We start from the raw sequence: 19,448 nt of genomic DNA, 5'->3' as shown, positions 1-19,448 counted from the left end.
GGTGAATAAATTGATAAGAGAATACGTTTGCTTTGAATACTCAGACTTCTTGCCACGCTTGGTATGACCTGCCACTCGAGAGACAAGAACGACAACAGCTCCCATCAAGCAAGAGAAACTGTTCAGATCACACCCAAATGTCTCAACTCTTTACAATAGTTATGAAAAGGTTATTTCAATTCGACATACCCTTCTCGGCTTCACCCATCAATTGAGCTCCATTTTCTGTGTGATCTTGCAAAAGCTGGGTTTATAATAGCTTGGAGGAGAGCTAAGATTTACTTTAAAATGTTACTGTAGGGGATTTTAAAATCACACTGTTGGGATTTATATAGTTTCTAGAGTTTCTGTAATTGAAAATTTTCTTTGCTCTCCTACCACCAGTTTCTCTCTTTTTTTATCTGTCTTCAGAATCTTCTGTGGCCATTTCTAAACTAATTATCTTTGTGGAAACTGGCAGGTAGCTAAGAAACACCATTATCTTCTCAGGGCAAAAGGCAGAAAAGAAGAGAGTTGCCCCCAAATCACTAGAAAAAAACAGTGGTAATTTAGCCTGGCTTCCAGTTTTTATTAGCAGTCAGTATCATCGGAGTTGGGCTGTAGCTAAGGTATGTAATAAGTAAATTAATAAATAAAAAACCCCTCATCATCATGATGAGCAATTTATATATCACTAAATGGTGAGCACAGACTACCTCGCTTCCTTTACATCCACATCTGTGTGCTATATTGGGACTATAACTGTGGCACTATGGAGAGGTATTATTGGAACCAAAGCTCCCAAAAGTAAGGCTTTCTCAGGTAGGCTGAGGTACGAGGCCTATTTGTGAGTTGAAGCCAGCTTGTGATGCATAATAAATTGTTCCAGATTAGACCTGATTAGAGTGAACTCCAATCTAAATTTAGAAAATAAAATATAATAAAAGCGGCTTTAGGTTTATTCAGTTCATGCTTTGTTGTAAAATGATCTCCTTTCCCTCTCTTCAGTATGATCCCAAATTTTAGTGACCAAAGTTCCTTTCTCAATAGTTTAAGGCAAAAGTGAGTTTAAGTTGCAAATGAAAATTGCTGAAATTCTCAGTCTAATAAGAGGGCTCCTTTCACATCTAAATATAAATTAGACTCAGACAAGAGTTGCTAGAAAGATGCTGTTTGCGCAGGGCAGGGACAAGAGCCCCTTAGTTGGGTCAAAGGTACAGACAATGCCCAGGGCCATATTTGAGAAGCACTTTAAAGGATCCCTGACATTTCTGTGACTTTCCCTTATTTGCTTAACAACTTCATCTATTACCATAGTTTCACCATGACTTATAAGCTGAAGAGCCCAGGTCAGCATTACCCATCTCAGTTTTCCTCTGTTTCTCAGTACCCGCTATATATTCCTTCTTGACATTCTGTGGATGTTTGATATATCAAACTAAATACTTCATCTCCCTCGACAAGCTGTGGTCCAACTCTAATGCCTGAAGGTCCTCAGCATAATGTTCTCTGAAGCACACTGTCTCTTGAGATCGTGGTATCATTCACTCCATACCTTGGTGTAACCCTCTCAGGAATCTTATGAGTGCTTTCATCACAGCCTCTCACTTGCACTTCTCTATCTTCCCTTATTAGGAACCACACCATCTTTTCCTAACCCACCCCATCAAAGCTACTTTGTCCACTGGTTTCTCTGCCTGTAGCTCTTCCTGCTCCAGCCCAAATTCAGTCTTCAAGAGTAGCCAAGGAACAACTGAAAATAATCAAATCCAGCTTGTTAGGTTAAAAATGGGGTCAATAATGGGCTCTTAAAAGGCTTAAGTTAAATTTCTATTGGAGCTCCTTCTGTGCTGAAAGAAGGGGGAATTATACTACTTCTGGGTCCAGAAAAACAGAATGTCAGTCACCAAGCAAACAGTAATACAGAACATATTTCTCTCTGCGCCCACCTGCAAGGAATCCAAAGTCTTTACTGCTGTGTATTTTCCTCCTTCAAACCTCACAGTGGATGAGAAACTTCTCTAGAGAGAGGTTCCCCTACCACCCCAAAGCATAGCCTTTTAGTCAGGTTTCTGCTACCTTGAGCCTTTAAGTAGCTTTATGGTATAATTGGGTATAAGGTAGCTTTTATGTGCTAGGCTCTGTGGCAAGTATTTTTTCTTTATTTGTTCACTATAAAAATATTACAAGCTTGAATTTTGACTATTTTTTTAACATTTTCATTTAGTGTGTGTGTGTGTATGAGAGATAGACAGACAGAGACATACACACATACACAGAGAAGGGGAGAGAGGGAAATTGGGAGGGAGAGCACACGAACATGGCAGTCAGAGACAAGTCTCAGAAGTCAAGCTCAGGGCAGCAGGCTTTTGTGGCAAGCACATTTACCCACCATGCCATCTTGGCTCCAGGCTTGAATTTTCAAACCCATTTTATAGAATGAGAAATCCAGATATGTACAAAAATGTTATAATTAAATCCATTACTTTTTATGCCAACTTGGAAAAAGGGGGTGAGGATCCAATATCACATGGGTAGTAAGTGGCAAAGCATATTGAACTAGGGTTTTTAACTCTAAGTTCTATGTAACTTGAACAAAGGAAAAGAATGAAAGGACCATAGATCAGATGGGTTACTGTAAATGTTTGTGGAGAATCCTACATACTGAAAAATTACATCTGATCTCTTTATCTCAATAACTATTAAACTATGTGTTAGCAGCAAAAATCATAAAAACTGATTGTTATAACAGTTGCTGAGAAATTAATGTAAAGAAAACAGGAAACTATAATATGCTTGCTTGAATATTAAGAGAATAATTATAGAATACTATTTGTCATAGGACTTGTCACCTTGTAAATGTTTATTTCTTCAGCTGTGTATTAGAGTAACATTGTTCAGATTTGCTTTAATTTTAATGATTCCTCCCAATATGCCCACTTTTCATGTATGTACTACCTAGCTCAACTTCTTAAATTAGAGATGGTAATAATGAAATATAAGCAAGAAGATGTTGTGACAAATATTAAGGCAGTAGCCATGACTGAAACTGTGTTACATATAATAAATGTTTGTTGAACCTGAGTTTAGCATTTGAACCAGAGATGAGTTGAAATGCGGTATTATTGTTTTATTCCTTTATGTAGGTAACCACACAGAACATTTAAGTATATGTCTTCTGACACCGCTTCTACTTTTAAGATCTGTACTCACACATAATCTTAGCAACCAGTCTTCTATGTCTGAACTGAACTTAGAAAGGCCAGAAGACAAGAAAGCATTATGTGTCTGCTCTGTGTCAAGCATTTAAGGTTCATTATCTACTTGATTTGAAATTAAACCCGAGAGCAATATGCCACCTCTCTTTAATAAATAAGAAAGCAACCAAACATGATGGCACACTTCTGAAATTCCAGAATCTGGTAGGCTGAAACGGGAGAAATGCCATAGTTCAAGGCCAGCCTGAGCTACATAGTGAGCTCCAGGACAGCCTAGACTACAAAATGAGTCTTTGTCTCAAAAACAAACATGCAAACAAAAATTAGATAGATAGATAGATAGATAGATAGATAGATAGATAGATAGATAGATACATACATACATACATACATACATACATATAATAGATAGGCAGGAAGATAGATAGATCGATAGATGAAAGAAGATAGATAGATGAGAGAGAGATGGTAGATAAAAAATTTTAATATGCTAAAAGTGAAGTCTGTAGAGACTAGGAAAACGTCTGTGATTATATAAGTAGCAAACACCAAATCAGGAATCTTAACTCAGATGTCTGTCTTCAAAATCACATGTGTTTTAACATATCAGTGACTTTTAAACATTTGGTTCTTTGGAATGTCTTATGGTAGTGAGAGAGGCCAATAGGAGGTTGCCCCTCCCCTTACTTCAACCAGAATGCCTGTTTACAACAAAAGATTTTCAACCCTGACCATCCAATACATCATGTGTTGTTATGGAGATTTAACATTAAGAAGAATTTTCATATAGGTCTGTATGTACTAATGAATAGATATTTTATTTCCAATGAAAGAAAATCTATTTTTAGTCATCAACCAATGAGACTTTAGTAGATTAGGCTAGGCATCTGGGAGTCATAAGCATTTACAAATTTATTTAGTTCAGCTTTGGCAAGGATAGGAGTAAGGGGAGGATGAAGGCAATGAAGGCCACCTGACCTGGAGCCAGTACCTGCTGAGAAAGGAGGGCTCCAGAAAAAGGATGGCCTGTTTCGGCCAAATGTTCACAACATAGTGTCAGTGCGGCTTGATGATTCTCGTAAGCTTTAATGAAAACCAGACTGACAGCAAAATAGACAAGCACCAGCCCTACTATTTCAGAAAAGAGCTTTTGGACTGATTTGTGAATTTCTTTGCATTTGTTTGTTCATTTACTCACTCATTCATTCATCGCAATGATGGAGAGGGAGTTCAACTCTAATGAATTTTACCAGGGAAGCAAGCTTTCTGGAAACACTTGAGACTTACTGCGCTGCATCAGAATGTTGCTCTGTTGTTTATTTGCTTATTTAAATGTTGAAACCTAGCAAATGTTTGCAGATTCCTTTGAAACTTCCCCACACCTTTATTACTTTAAAGTAAAGGTAGAGACAGCCATGAGATTGAAGGCTAAGCCCCATTCCCAAGAAAAAAGTAAGTTTCTCCCTATTACCAAGTTTAGATTATAAATTTTCTGTCATTTCCTGGAAAGCAAGAAATGAGGTTTTACCTGAGAAAGGATGGATAAATGGAATTGGAAATAGAGAGGGTACAAAGTATATTATATGCTTTAAAAGTATCAAGAGTAAAAACTACCAGGAGATGAAGTTCTGGCCAATCTTTCCTTGAAAACAGAGACTTCTGCTAAGAGAAGTGTATTTCTAGGGCCTTGTTCAAAATTGTATCTGACTCTTATTTTATTTTTGTTCCAGTTGCTACATTGATGGCCGGGTGGTCAAGGTGATGGACTTCCTGAAAACTCGTCTGTTAGATACACTCTCTGATCAGATTAGGAAGATTCAGAAAGTGAGTAAAATTATTTGTGAGCTGATGTGCTTGGAACAAATGCAGGGAAAAGGTCGCAGGGTCTCAGCTGGAATTTAGAGCTATGGAAACAAGGGTAGGAAAACAGTCCAGGTGGCCATGGCCAGCATCACCCTCTTTCAGTGATGATTGTGAGTCATTATTTTTCACATTTAGAAAAATGTGTTATTTGTCACATCAAGATCTAGAGTTGTTCTAACTAAGGATTTTGGGGATATGGAGCTCTTACACACTGCTGGTGTGAAAGAAACAGAACTGCATGTGGCCCAGTCATCCTGAGGAAGTATGGTCATCCTATCAAGGAGCTATTCTCACTCCCATGCCTCCTACAGCACTGTTGAGAACAACGGAGACACAGAATTGACCAAAGTATCTACTAATGGACAAATGGACAAAGAAACAGTATAACATTCCTTACATAGTGAGGGATGGAATCCTGTCATTTTCTGAAACAGGGATGTCATCATGTTGAGTGGAATAAGCCAGACTCAGAAAGACAAATACTGCATGTTTCTTTCCCTATGGAAAAGGTAAAATAATTCACTCAAACAAGAAAATAGCAGAAGCTAGAAGAGAAAGGGGAAGATAGCGAAGTTGAATAGCAGGTGCCATGACACAGTGAGGTGGTGGAAATACGCTCATGTGTCCAGCACAGTAAGGTAGCTACTCACTGAAAACATTCCATCAATCACTGCAAGAGAGCTCAGAGGCTCTACATGTAAAAGAATAATGAAGAGGTAAAAATCTTCATTATACAAACTGAGATAGCATACAGTATCCTATAAATAAATTAATTAAAACAAAAAGTAAAATTCAAAGAATAAAAACTCTACATGGGAATCATATTAAAGGTTTGGGTTTGTTTGTTTGTTTGTTTTTAAAACAGATTTTTTTCTTCATCTTTCCTACTTTGTCCTACACTTATAATTAAGATAAACATTTTTATTTTAAAAGCTTCTTTATTTTATTTTATTTTATTTTATTTTATTGGTTTTGGTTTTTTGAGACATGGTTTCTCTGTGTAACAGCCTTAGCTGTCCTAGACTTACTTTGTAGAGCAGGCTGGCCTAGAAATCACAGAGTCCACCTGCCTCTGCCTCCCTGAGTACTGGAATTAAAGGAGTCTTAATTTCAGTAAAAAAATACTTCAGCAGTTGATTCTAAGTGGTTTAATAAAGAAATGGAAAATTTGCTTGTTTTCTTCTCATGGGGATTTACTTGGGGCTAGTTTAAGGAGATAATCATTGCTCACATTCATTGAAGTTCTGCTTTTGAAAGCAAATGATTCTGATCCATATCCATGTAAGAGCTGACTTTTGTAAGAAGGGAGAGGCAAGTAAATCATATTAAGCAACTGCATTATGTCTTTCCAATAAGACCCCTTTAGTTAATGGACCAATCAAAATGACCAAAGAACTCATTAGTAATGTCTCTAGTCTCATTCCTGATGCTCTGGATTCCTGTGGCCAGAGGAGATCTGCCTCCAAGAGTCATCTGCATAGTTGCTTCCATGGGTTACAGGTTACAGGATCGTATTTTGAGATTAGATTTGTTCATTCTAAATTACAATTTCTAAATCTACAATTTCCACTGGGCCTCATTGAAATATAACATCTTGTGCTGTCCAGTCAAGTTCTTTTCTAGAAATCTGAACTCTGTGTGTGCTCAGCTATCTTTCTGAGAAAATAAAACAAGTAGTCCTTCTGTAAATGTGAGATTAATGGGTTTGTAGACAAATGAATGGATGATTCATGTTTAAAACTACCTCTGAAGGAAACTTCTGTTTGAAGCCATCAGAGAAAAGCACCATCGAGAACTAAAGCTGAAGTCTTATACTTTCATTCTAATGTCATATTCAAATAACATCAGCCTTTGTGTTCACTTTTTCTTGGGCAGTGTTAGAGCCTAAGAATTCTCAAGACTTCTGGATCTCTGCATCCCAATGTAATCACCATGGGACCAGGTACTTTGGCCAGAACCTTTTTCTACCACTGCCTTCTATCAAGAAGGCAAAAAGAACTAAATGATCTGAAATATTTCTGCCAGTCTGTTTGACAACGGTTAGTAGAAAGTATCACGAGCACCAGACCAAGTGCCAGATTCTGGAGATACAAAATAGAATAAGATGTGGCCTCAAAGAATTCAGCTTTAAGCTTTAATATTTGAATAGATTCAAACATGTTGCCTGATGCAACAGAATATCAACCTATTGCTGATTGTGGTGGTGCGTGCCTATAACCTAGCCCCTGGGAGGCTAAGGCAACAGGATCATGAGTTGGAAGCCAGCCTTGGCTAATGAGACCCTGCCTCAAAAATGAACAAAACTCAACCTATGGAATGCTACAGTTTTCTAAACTCACTATGCTCACTTAAGTGTCACTCCTTAGAAGGAATTTTTTATTTGTTTACTTGTAAGTTAATTCTCTCATCCTATAAATATGTGGATATTTATGCTTTAGACAGCCTTCTGAGTGTTTATACTACAACAGTGTACAAAATAGTCAAGTCCCTTTATTTTGAGTTCTTCTAGCTTTGAACCCAGTTAAAGAATTGCTACTGGTAGTAATATTGTACCAAGAGAAAAGGTTCTAACTTTGTGTTATCAATTAGGTGAAGCAGGTGAGTCTAAGTTAAAACAAAGACATGTTCTCTCTCCACATCACTCTCTACCACTGCAAAGTCCTTAACCATCACAGAACATTCCAAAACTAAAGGAGGAGAAAAGCTTACTTCCTGGTTTTTGTGGGGTCCCAAAAATTTAAGGAAAGGGGATATAAATTGAGATTCAAGCCTTTAAAAATGTGCCTAATGCACTTCAAGTGGCCTCCCACTTCAGGAAGGAATAATGGAACCCTCAGGAGAAATGACCTATAAGTAAAAGTCTCCTGGAAGGGAGGGGTAGATTTAGCAGGAAGATCAGGCATCGCTTTGGCCGTTACACACCTAACATACCCACAGGTCCTCTCTAGTCATGTCCCCCATTCTGGTCTTCTATGGCTGTGTAACCAATCAATCCAAAGCTTCATGGAAAAACATCATTTATTGTGTGATGAAACATACAAGCTTAAATTCACACAGTGCATAGCAGGAACAGTTGCCTGCTTGTGGTCTCTGAAACTGTTAGTAGAAGAATTGATGGACGGGGTGCATCAGAATCGTCGCATGGTATTATCAAAAAGCATTTTTTACTCAGCAGGTGGCAGTGACAACAGCTGTCAGCTTTCACCTTATTTGGGGCCAAGAGCCCAGATATCCGTGACTTTATTTCTTCACCTATAAAGTGAAGATGCAAAGAATTCTACATTCCCTCCTCTTTAAGGGAATAAGGAAGGTCACAAGCAGATGTTGTATTCATACTGAGTACTAGTCATTATTGCTGTAAATATTGTTAGTTATTAATTACTTTAATAATTTCATGCCTAGAAATGCTTTATGCTACCTTTATTTTCCATTTGTCCTTTGACTTTTCTCTTTCCTCTTACTTTGAACCCTGGAGAATATAATAGGTGATATTTTTGGCACCTGAAAGGCAATGACTCAATTGCTAAAAGCAGCTGTGGTTTCCAAATTTGGACTGCCATTTAGAGAAGAATTCTGTTTTCTCTGTAGTCATTGAACTATCAGGTTAGATGAAAATCTCTGATACTTTTGGAAACCAGTGAAATGTCTGGACAACCTACACCTTGGATGAGCTACACACTCCTTTCCATTAGAACAAGGATAATCATCTGTATATTGGGAGATGAGTCAAAGGAAAGGGCTGAGAATCTCACAGTACAGAGACAGGTCAAATGGGAAAAGGGAGACACATTTAGGACACAATGCAGATGGTATGGTGCGGAGAGCTGGGCTGACTCCAAAACAGTGACATAAGAACCAAGAAGAACCACTTTGGCTTAAGTCATTTGGACTCTGTGATTTGTGTCTTCATCTCCTAGAGGAATCAGAGGAGGAAATAACACTTTTTATATTATTTTCAGCAATTCAATAAGCACAGGAAGGAGTTGGTGAAATCCCAGTCAGGAGGAAAGTATTTCCAAAAGTATTGTCCATATGATTGCACTTTGAATGTTAAATAAGCTGCAGTTGGCTTCCTCGGTATTTGAAAAGTTAATTTCTTCCTCCTTCTTTTCTATCCTTTCTCCATTCATTTATCAACTGTGCCATTTGTAGTGCTTTCCAGACTTCTGAGAATACAATAGTAGGCAAAACTAATGTGATGTTTGTCCTCATAGACCTTATGTCTGGTGGGAAAGCAGTAATGAAGCATGTTCATAATGAAGTGCAGTGATGGTTAGAACAGTGTGTAACAGGAACCCATCATGGTTTGTATCCATCCTACAATGTAAAGGAAGAGAAGCATGGGAAGTCGCCCAGGAAAGTGGCACGTAGGTTAGTGCCTAAAGGAAAGGATCCCTCTAACTGATACAGTTTTCCTTAGTGTGCTATTTGGGGGCCACTGGTAGATGTGTAAGGGTAAGGAGAACAGTGTGTGCGGTCCTTAAAAAGACCGTTATTATTCTTACTTTATGCTTTTCTCAATTTTTATTAAGTAATTCAAATTAAAAATGCCAAATATTGCATGAAGCACAAGTATCTGAAACAGCCGACCCCTAGTATATGTGCATGTGTGTGTGCACGCGCGCACACATACACACACATACACACACATACACACACACGCGCGCACACATACACACACATACACACACACACACACACACACGCACACACACGCGCGCACACATACACACACACACACACATACACACATACACGCGCACACATACACACACATACACACACATACACACACACGCGCGCACACATACACACACACACACACACACACACACACACGCACACACACACACAATCACTCTGTTTGTCCTTCCATTAAGTTACTGCTACCCAGGAGAGAAAAATACAGGGAGCATTTTCCTCAAGAAAGAAAAATGTGTGGATTTGCTTGTGAGACTGATTATTCTAGCAGATCCATTTGTTCACCAGTATTATTCCCTGGAGACAGGAGTAAAAGAAAGAGTGAGTATATAACTAGAAGAAACAAGGAAACCTTAGTGAATGCACAGCATAACAAATATTAGCAGGAAGAGCCACTGAAGAAATATAGGCGTTAACTTTAATAAGACATCACACATCTCAGAGGAAATAAAGACTAAAAATGTTGTGTTTCAGCAGCATGGATTTACGTAGAAATTAATTGTGAAGAGGTTTTGGAAGATTAGCTGCTTAAGTGACCATGAATGCTACACCTGACATGCTTTAATCACCTTTGCATGTTAGTTAGCAAAGCTCAACTCTTTTAAAGTCTCAATACGCTGTTATCATGCTGCTCCTAATATATCTTAGATGTTGGGCCATAGAAGTATGGTAGAAAAATATATAATCCTGGCAAATAAATAAACATCATAAAGAAACTGGTTCTCAGTGAACCTTCTGGTTTGTCAGTCTGTCCACTTATGTGAGCTTTTTTTTTTAATTAAATTTTTATTTTTTTACATTAATTACATTTTATTTGCTTTGTATCCCAGCTATAGCCTCCTCCCTCATTCCCTCCCAATCCCATCCTCCCTCCCTCATCTCCCCCCATCCCTCTCTAAATCCACTGATAGGGGAGGTCCTCCTCCCCTTCCATCTGACCTTAGCTTATCATTTATCTTCAGGACTGGCTACAATGTCCTCCTCTGTAGCCTAGGAAGGCTGCTCCTCCCTTGGACAGGGGAAGGGGGAGTCAAAGAGCCAGCCACTAAGTTCATGTCAGAGACAGTCCCTGTTCCCCTTACTAGGGTACCCACTTGGATACTGAGCTGCCATGGGCTACATCCAAGCAGGGGTTCTAGGTTATATCCATGAATGATCCTTTGTTGGAGAATCAGTCTCAGAAAAGACCCCTGTGCCCTTGTGGTGCTCCTGTCCTCTCCAGGTCTTACTAACTCCCCTTTATTTCATATGATTCCCTGTACTCTGCTCAAGGTTTAGTTATGAGTCTCAGCATCTGTTTTGATACACTGCTAGGTAGAGTCTTTCAGAGGCCCTCTATGATAGGCTCCTGTCCTGTTTCTTGTTTTCTCCTACTTCCAATGTCCATCCCATTTATTTGTCTTTCTAAGTGAGGATTGATCATCTTACCCCGGGTCCTCCTTCTGGTTTAGCTTCTTTAGGTGTACAGATTTTAGTATGTTTATCCTATCTTATAGGTCTAGTACCCACTTATAAGTGAGAATATACCATGTGTGCCTTTCTGCTTCTGGGATACCTCACTCAGGATGATCTTTTCTATATCCCACCATTTGCCTGCAAATTTCATGATTTCCTTGTTTTTAATTGCTGAGTAGTATTCCATTGTGTAAATGCACCACAATTTCTGTAACCATTCCTCTATTGAGGGACATCTGGGTTGTTTCCAGGTTCTGGCTATTATGAATAAAACTGCTATGAACATGGTTGAGCAAATACCCTTGTTGTGCACTTGAGCATATTTTGGATATATGCCTAGAAGTGGTATAGCTGGATCTTGAGAAAGCACTATTCCTAGTTGTCTGAGGAAGCGCCAGATTGAGCTTTTTAATATATCAAAAGATTGATATTGAGGATGACAAAATAACTAGAAGCACAATTAAAGGAGAAAATAATAATGTTATTATTCTTTAGTGAGAGAAACTAGAGAATGTAAATATCAGCTGGATAAGAATGGTAGTTATTGACTGAAGAAAAAAAAAAAAAAGGACATGACTAGTTCTGTGTTTCGGCACCAGATGAAGGAAGGAAGGAAAGAAGGAAGGAAGAAAGGAAGGAAGGGAGGAGAAAGAAGGGAGAAAGAGAGAGATAGAGAAGGAAAATGAAATGACATGACTGCTTCTAGGTATGGTGAAGGAGATAGGGAGAGCATAACAAGAACTAAGGATGTCTAAGAGAGTCCAAAGTGAACATGGCCAAACTGAGCTGGACTGTGTGAGAAGACATGAGGGGGAGAGCCAGGTCAAAAGGCCAGGAGGGCGAAGAACAGATAAAAAGGTCCTGGTAACCAAAATGGCTGGATTATATAGGGAAGGGCAGCTAGATGAAGGGCAGCCTAGTGCCTGGGCTAGAGAAGTTTAGGGGCAGGGCATGCCATCCAGGGAGACCCTGTAACAGGCAACACCTGAGGGATGCCGGCAGTACTGGGCGGCCAGGTCTGCTTTGTTAATGGACATCTCAGACATCAGTCCCAATTTTGAGACCCAACAGTTATAGGAGGAGCTGGCCCAAAAGACACTGATCAGAAGAGAGCCAGCGTTTGCATTCTAGCCATTTTATGATTTTTAGACATGGACATGTATAGAATACACCTCAGCTTAATAACAGATACAAGCCAAGGGGTAAACTTCAGATAAATTTTAATTGATTGATGCTTATGACAAATACTCTGGTTTCAAAGGCATTAAATTATATAAAAAAATACATCATTGTTTTACAAAATATATTACCTTTTGGTTACAAATGCATTATTCATACATTATTAATCTGTTGTAGCTTGCTCAAGGTCATAGAGCATGCTTAAAATAGTAAGATGAAAATTCAAACTTAGGCCCACTTCATTGCCAAACCCATGGTCATCTACTACATTTTCTGTATTTGGCATCTATTAACCATTTATTTTGTAACTTGTGCAAAATTTATTTCTATATCGAATCACACAACTCAGAGGAATTTAAGAAAGACATCCTAAATATGAAGGCAGTTTAGGCAAGCAAAGGCTCATGATTGTCCTCAAGTAGGAGAATTTAATAGGATGTAACAGCTCTAACTGGAACTGTGAGCTCATGGCACTTGCCCTTGCTAGCTCTATGAGATAGTTAGTTGACTTCTTCAAAACTTAGTCTTTTCATCAATAAAATATCCTCATTTGTTGACTCAGTATTTAATAAAGGCATTGTCAAGAAATCCATGGGGCATGAAGAGATGGGGTAGGGATAGAAAGTTACATTTGTGTGCAATAAGATCAAAATCAGAGATAGCTTCAAAGAACTTTGGAACTTGGAAAAAAGAAAACTTTCTGAAGAGTTGAGGAATATTCCCTAGAGAAAATAACTTTTAAAATAGTCCTCGAGAAAACTAACAAAAACATGGGTGAAAAGGGCAGATGGAAGAAAGTAAACAGAAGTATAAAACACTTTTCTAAAGCCAGTAAGACCGTCCTGCAAGGCTGTGAGGGAATGGAGAATGATGACTAAGGGCCAGTTATGTAAGGTGGCAAACACCATCTTAAATAAAGCTGTCAATGTCCTGACTGTGGCCAGTGACCACTGGTTTCAGTAACATCACGTACAAGTTACTTGTTGATCATCTCTCTGATGATCTAACAGACCTCTCAGTGAAGAAGGAAGGAAGGGAGGGAGGGAGGGAGGGAGGGAGGGAGGGAGGGAGGGAAGCAAGGAAGAAAGGAAGAAAGGAGGGAAGGAGGGAAGGGAGGGAAGGGAGGGAAGAAAGCTGTTTCCTACAGCTGGCAATGCAATGAGAAACCACTGAAGGTTCTTAAAACTGGGGGGGGGGTGATTCCAAAGATTTAAAAAAAAAAGGCAGCAGGATGTAGGATGGTCTATAAAAGAAAGAGAGAAGGCAGGAAAACCAAGAGAGAAATTGTGAGGCCCAAAATTCAGGAAGAAACAGAGACAAGGAAAAACAGAATCAATTTTATCCCCTCCTCTAAGAAAACAGAAACAATATTGAGAGTTCACCTTGACCATTCATAAATACAATGAGAAACCAAGACTGCTAAAATGAAGGAAGAGATAAAGGTAAGGTTTAAGGAGCTTCCCGAGGACCAGCAAGACCCTTCCATGGGTAAAGGCACTTGCCACCAAAACTGACAACCTGAGTCCAGCCCCTAAAACTCATGTGGTGGAAAGGAGAGAACTGACTCCCTCAAATAGTTCTCTGACCTCCACATGTACAATGAGATACACCTACACACACACGTGTACAAACACACACATTATGTAAAGAATATTAGATTGTGTTTGAGAAAACAAACAGTAAGAAGAGACTTCCTAAAAGCAATTCTTTGTAACCAGCTCTGTAGGAGACTTGTTCTGGTTACTGAGCGAGCAGCTACTCTTCTGAAGTTCTAGGGAAGGTTGACTCCCAAGTTCATGAGATCCTAGAATTAATGGGCTCCAGCTTCTTCGGAGGGTGGGACTCCTGCCAGGGCTGATTAGCCCAGCTGGCCTGTCCACTGTTCCTGTTTTATTGCTTCCTTTCTCATTAAGGAAGGTGTTGGTTTGGATAACCATAAACAACATGTCTGCAACAATGCTACCATCTCTGACACCGCCAGTGCCTGAAGCCGGATCCTCGAGAGTCTTTTCAAAGACTTAGATTACAGCTTTAGAAACAGGATAGCAAGGAACCACAGGAAAGGGAAGCTAGGTTTGAAAATGTGCCCCATAAATGGTTATGTTCCTATTTCACTTAAAAAAAATCAATAGTTTCCATAAGTATACTCCCCTCTCCTCTCTCTCTCTCTCTCCCTTTCCTCCCTTCTCTCTTCTTCCTCTCTCCCCTCCCTCCTTTCTCTCTCTTCTCCCCCCCTTTACACAGACCTCTTCTACTCCACCTCCCTGCCTCAGTGAATCCACACAAACACACCAAACATTCTCACTCAGTCCTTGTCTCTGAAATGTGAGAGAAGGAATCTGAAAAGGCTTACCCCATATACCTCTCTGCCTCTAGTAAATAGGGAATTGTGAATAGCTGCTGGCCACTTAAAGGACTTTCCTTTGGGTGCCTCAAAAGCTTTTCTTGACCACATGGGCCCCAGGGCTGAAGTCTATTTGGGAACAGCACAGCTGGAAGGGAGCTAAGCAGCCAGCTTCCTCCAGTGCGCACTTAGGCACATCAGCCTATGCACTCCCCCTCCCCAGTGCATCCTTAGAATAACCTTCCTTGGCACATCATTTCTCACCAGGAGTCCTTTCACTTTCCAAAGCCCCCTCCTCTCTCTTCCAGCACAGGGAGAATCATATTTACTCAGAAAACCACAGTGTTGAACTACATCCCTCGGTTTTTTAGCATTTCATTTTCTGAGGGAATTTTGCAGCTGGTTCCATCTGCTTTTTCTGGTTTGTTTTGTCTTATTTGTTTGGTTAGTTTTTCTACCCTACAGCCCAAGCTAATTTTCTTCTCAGGCTCAAGTAGCACCCAGCATCAGCATCCATTTCTTCACCACAGTTCACCATGCTGGTCTTCCCTATTCTGGGCAGACTTCCAGGTCATCAAACTTCCCATCATGCCCTCAACAGAAAAGGCTTAGAAAACATTTGCTCATTTGTGCTGACTCCTTGAACTTTCAGCATTAGTGCTTTTAGGAATATATTCCTCCTCATATAACTGCTTCAGTTTTTATTAAAGTTTTACTTCACTGTATATTTTTTTGTTCATGTGGGTAACAGGATGCTTGTGTTGAGAGTGGGTGAGCATATGTTAATTATACTTATTATGCTAATTATGCTTATGTGTATTACCCATGTATATTTAAAATTCTAAACTGCCCTTTCATAGTGAGTAACACATATCTGGGATATTACCCATTAACTCAAGTAACTTATCTGAGGGAAGAACAACCAAATACAAACTCAGGTACCTTGGACAAGAAGAGAAATCTAGTAAATATTTGGGATTAAGTGCTTGCAATACAGCAGGAACTGTTTTTAAGTTCTTTTATAAATGTTAATTAGTTAAATCATAAAACTCACTGATGTAAATATTTTATTCTCCACTAGAACATAAAGAAGTAATTTAAAACACTCAAGGTTACACAGTGAATATACAATAAGAATTGAAATGCAGGACTCTGTGCCTGTAACCACCACCATGCTCCCTCACCAACGCATGCTGGGGAAAGAGCTAGCTGAGAGGGAACCCAGGGCTTCATGCAGGCTGAGCGCATGCTTTCTATCCTCAGCTCCAAGAACCAAAAGTTAGAAATTATTTTCTTTCAACTCTCCCTACAGTCAGAAGGGAACTCAGATTAACTTTTGTTTTGAGTATTAGTGGACTTTGTAGGGTCCCATATACATAGTTTTTATAACTCCAAATGTTTTCTTGAGTCATATCTTCATTTTGAAAGTGGTAGGCTTTGAACTCTGAAATAAAATGATGTTATACAAATTAACCCCCCAAGTTTAATACACCACTTTCACCTTCTACCTGAGTGTTGATAGCAGACTTGCTCAGAAAATAGCTGGACATGATTGTGATATTTGCAGTGTCAGAATATTATAAAGATTCTTCATAAAATTCTCAGACTTTCAGATTAGATCAGATGATAATTTGCATTTAAGGCTTGTGAGTTTGTTGGGTTTCATATTTAAGTCACATACTGAAAGAATCAGGATTTCTCTTTTCCCCTCAGAAATCAAGACTTGCTATACCAAAACTTAGCAAATATATAGGCAATGTTCAGGCCTAGGTCTCTTGTGTTCTGAAAGGTTTTCATTGTACGTTTCTGCTTTTCCTAATCTCTAAATTTGTAGTTGCAAGCAGCATGTGGCTTTTCATTCTTTGACTGGTTTAGTCACCTTTTCTTAAGTCATGTAGTTTCCTTCAAGAGTAGGCTTTACTGTGAGCTAGTACAAGGTCAGACCTGATGTTGCATCAGCTCCTTTGTGTGACTAGAGCCCTATTTTCAGTGAAGCCCCAGTTTTGTGCTAAGCACTCTGCTAGGAAGTAAACATTTAAGAAAATAAGACTGAGGGGTGTGGTGGAGAGATGGCTAAGTAGTTAAAACCAAATTCTACTCTTGGACCAAAGTTCAGTTCCATCACACACATGGAGGAGCTTACTACTGTCTGTTACTCCACAAAGATCAAAGGCTAGAGGCATCCATAGGCACACCTGCCCTCATGTGCGCGCGCGCACACACACACACACACACACACACACACACTAAAAATAATAAATATTAAAAAGAAAAGATGACTGGATTTCTTGCCCTTAAACAGATCATAGTTCAAGGCTTCCTGGAAGCATCATGAATGGTTCAGAACCCTACTGCCAAACTGAGGAATATCTGGACTAGCTCTCTGAATTCACTCATCACCTTAAAGAGTTCCCATAAATCAGTGTTCACCTGCTAGGTCCACATCTCTTTCTGCTAACTCAGGATTATCCTATCATTGCCTCAAGTTATTTATTCTTTGTCAAACAGCTGGGATCCTAAGCACAACCCTGGCAGGTATTATGCCATCTATGTATAAGGACACTGAAACTCAAAGTGGTCATAGAAATAACAGAACCTTTAATTTGTATATCATGTTACAGGTTTCACAATCCTTTTAAGACCTATGTATGACCTCATAGCAGCTACAGTAATCTGACATAAGTCAGAGCAGACCCTTCTCCTGCTTAAATCCCTCCAATAGCCTTTGTCACACAGAATGAAAGCACCCTTCTTTTTTCTCTGACCTTGTTTGTTCAATCTTTCATCTCTTTATTTACGATTCTCCAGATGGCCTTCCTTTAGTGCTACAAGAAACGGTCTTGTTTTCTCCTTACATCCTTTTTTGTGCTGTTCCTTTGGCACCATTAAGAATCTGGCTCCCTCTTAACTGAATTCACATACCACCATACGGAGGCTCTTTGCTGTGCACTGTCTAAAGTGGCCCTCTCCTGCCTAGCCAGCTCCTTCCTACCACTTTATTGTCTCGTTTTCTTCTTGGGTCCTATTATTACTGAAATTCTCTTCCCTGTTTGTTTGCTTGTTGTTAGTCTCCTCCAGTGACTACAATGTAAACCAATTGTGGTACACCTGCCCCTAGAGATTTGCTTAGCATTTGGCAGTATTTAATAAATGTTTGTTGAAGCAATAAATTAAAGCATTTGACAATGCCTCAATATTTTAAAAAGTAAATCCTTAACTCTATTTTTAAAAAACATTCTCCCTAGGTGATTTTTCCTACTTCTGTAGTTTATTATAAAATTTTAATGATTCCCCACCAATTCAGATCTTTGTTTCTGAGACGATCATTTCAAAGGTGTATTTAGCTTTTATTTGCATTTAACCTGTATTTGCCTAGTTAATTGTAACATCTGGAAACAAACATGCTTTTCAAAAACTTGGTTCTTTGAAAGTTTTGTACAATGTGTCTTAGTCATATTCACCTTTCCACAACTCCTCTCAAGTCCACTGACCTTTCCCACCCCCTGACTCAGGCTCTTTTTTTTTTTTTAACCCAACAAAACCATTATGTGCTGCTCAAATATTCTTGGACGTGTGTTCTTCCACTGGAACATTGTCAAAATAACCAAGAGCTACGTTCATAGAAAAAAGCCATCTTTCTCTTTCCTAGAAGCTACCAGTTGCTAATAGCTCCACAACTAGGGGTAGAATTTTGTGCATACCTTCTATTTCCTTCCTGAGATTTTGTCTGACTTGGGTTTACATAGGTTCTGTTCAGTGTACTGTAACCACTGTAAGTTCATGCGTTCAGCTGTCTAAAAGACACTGTTTTTCTATATTCATCCACCACCTCTGTCCCTTACATTCTTTCTTCCCCACACTTCCACAATGATCCCTGAGCCTTGGGGAAGGGGTGATATGGTGTATATGTTCATTTTAGGGATGAGCTTTCTACATTCTCTTACTCTCTGCATCTTGGTCAGTTGTGGGTCATTGTGTCAATCACCTTCTATTACAGGTAGAAGCTTCTTAGATAAGGGTTGAGAGCTGTATTGGACCATAGGTATTATGATATCATTTTGAAGCAGTTTAATACTGTGTTTATTTAGCAGCTTAATAACATCTTCCCTGGAGCTTATAACTTGTCTAATCATAGGCACTTGGCATGATAATGGTGCCAAGTAGTGAAGCCTTCAGATAATGGTTGGTTCCTCCTCTGATATTCCTGCCACTATTACACCATGTTTTTTTTAGACTAGTTATTATTGTAACTCATGGGATTCAACCGGTTATAACCAAAGACAGTCAAAACTCTGAATGTTAAGAGCCAAAGAAGTATGCATTCATATTATAAAATACTGACATGGGGGCTGGAGAGATGGTTCAGCAGTTAAGAGCACTCTCTGCTCTTCCAGAGGTCCTGAGTTCAATTCCCAGCAACCACATGGTGGCTCACAACCATCTATAATGTGATCTGGTACCCTCTTCTGGCATGCAGGTTGTACGTGCAGATAGAGCATTCGTATACATAAATAAATACATCTAAAAATAAATAAGTAAAATGCTAATATACTTTTATAGATTATTTTCAGAAGGAACTTATAATTTATTCCAAATCCATGCCCCTAAATGTTAATAAAGAATGTTAAGGCCAAGATAATGATCGTCAAGTCAAAGGTAGCTTGTGATTCATGCCAGAATTCTCAGGGTACACTCTTCTTCCTACATTA

At 39.1% G+C, this 19,448-nt stretch overlaps 1 protein-coding gene across 2 annotated transcripts in view; it reads left to right on the top strand.

Moving 5' to 3' along the window:
- The window catches only part of Hpse2 (heparanase 2 (inactive)), a 592,793-nt gene that overhangs the window by 436,241 nt on the left and 137,104 nt on the right, over positions 1 to 19,448 (top strand). For both annotated transcript variants that reach the window (XM_060389839.1, XM_060389845.1), the window contains one exon: positions 4,928 to 5,021. In XM_060389839.1, the coding sequence (XP_060245822.1) occupies positions 4,928 to 5,021 (94 nt within the window). The remainder of the gene's footprint in view (positions 1 to 4,927; positions 5,022 to 19,448) is intronic.

The sequence above is a fragment of the Meriones unguiculatus genome, chromosome 1 (assembly GCF_030254825.1).
Source record: "Meriones unguiculatus strain TT.TT164.6M chromosome 1, Bangor_MerUng_6.1, whole genome shotgun sequence".
NCBI classification, from domain to species: Eukaryota; Metazoa; Chordata; class Mammalia; order Rodentia; family Muridae; genus Meriones; species Meriones unguiculatus.
Note: the sequence above shows the minus strand (reverse complement) of the source record. Positions and strands in the feature narration are given on the sequence as shown.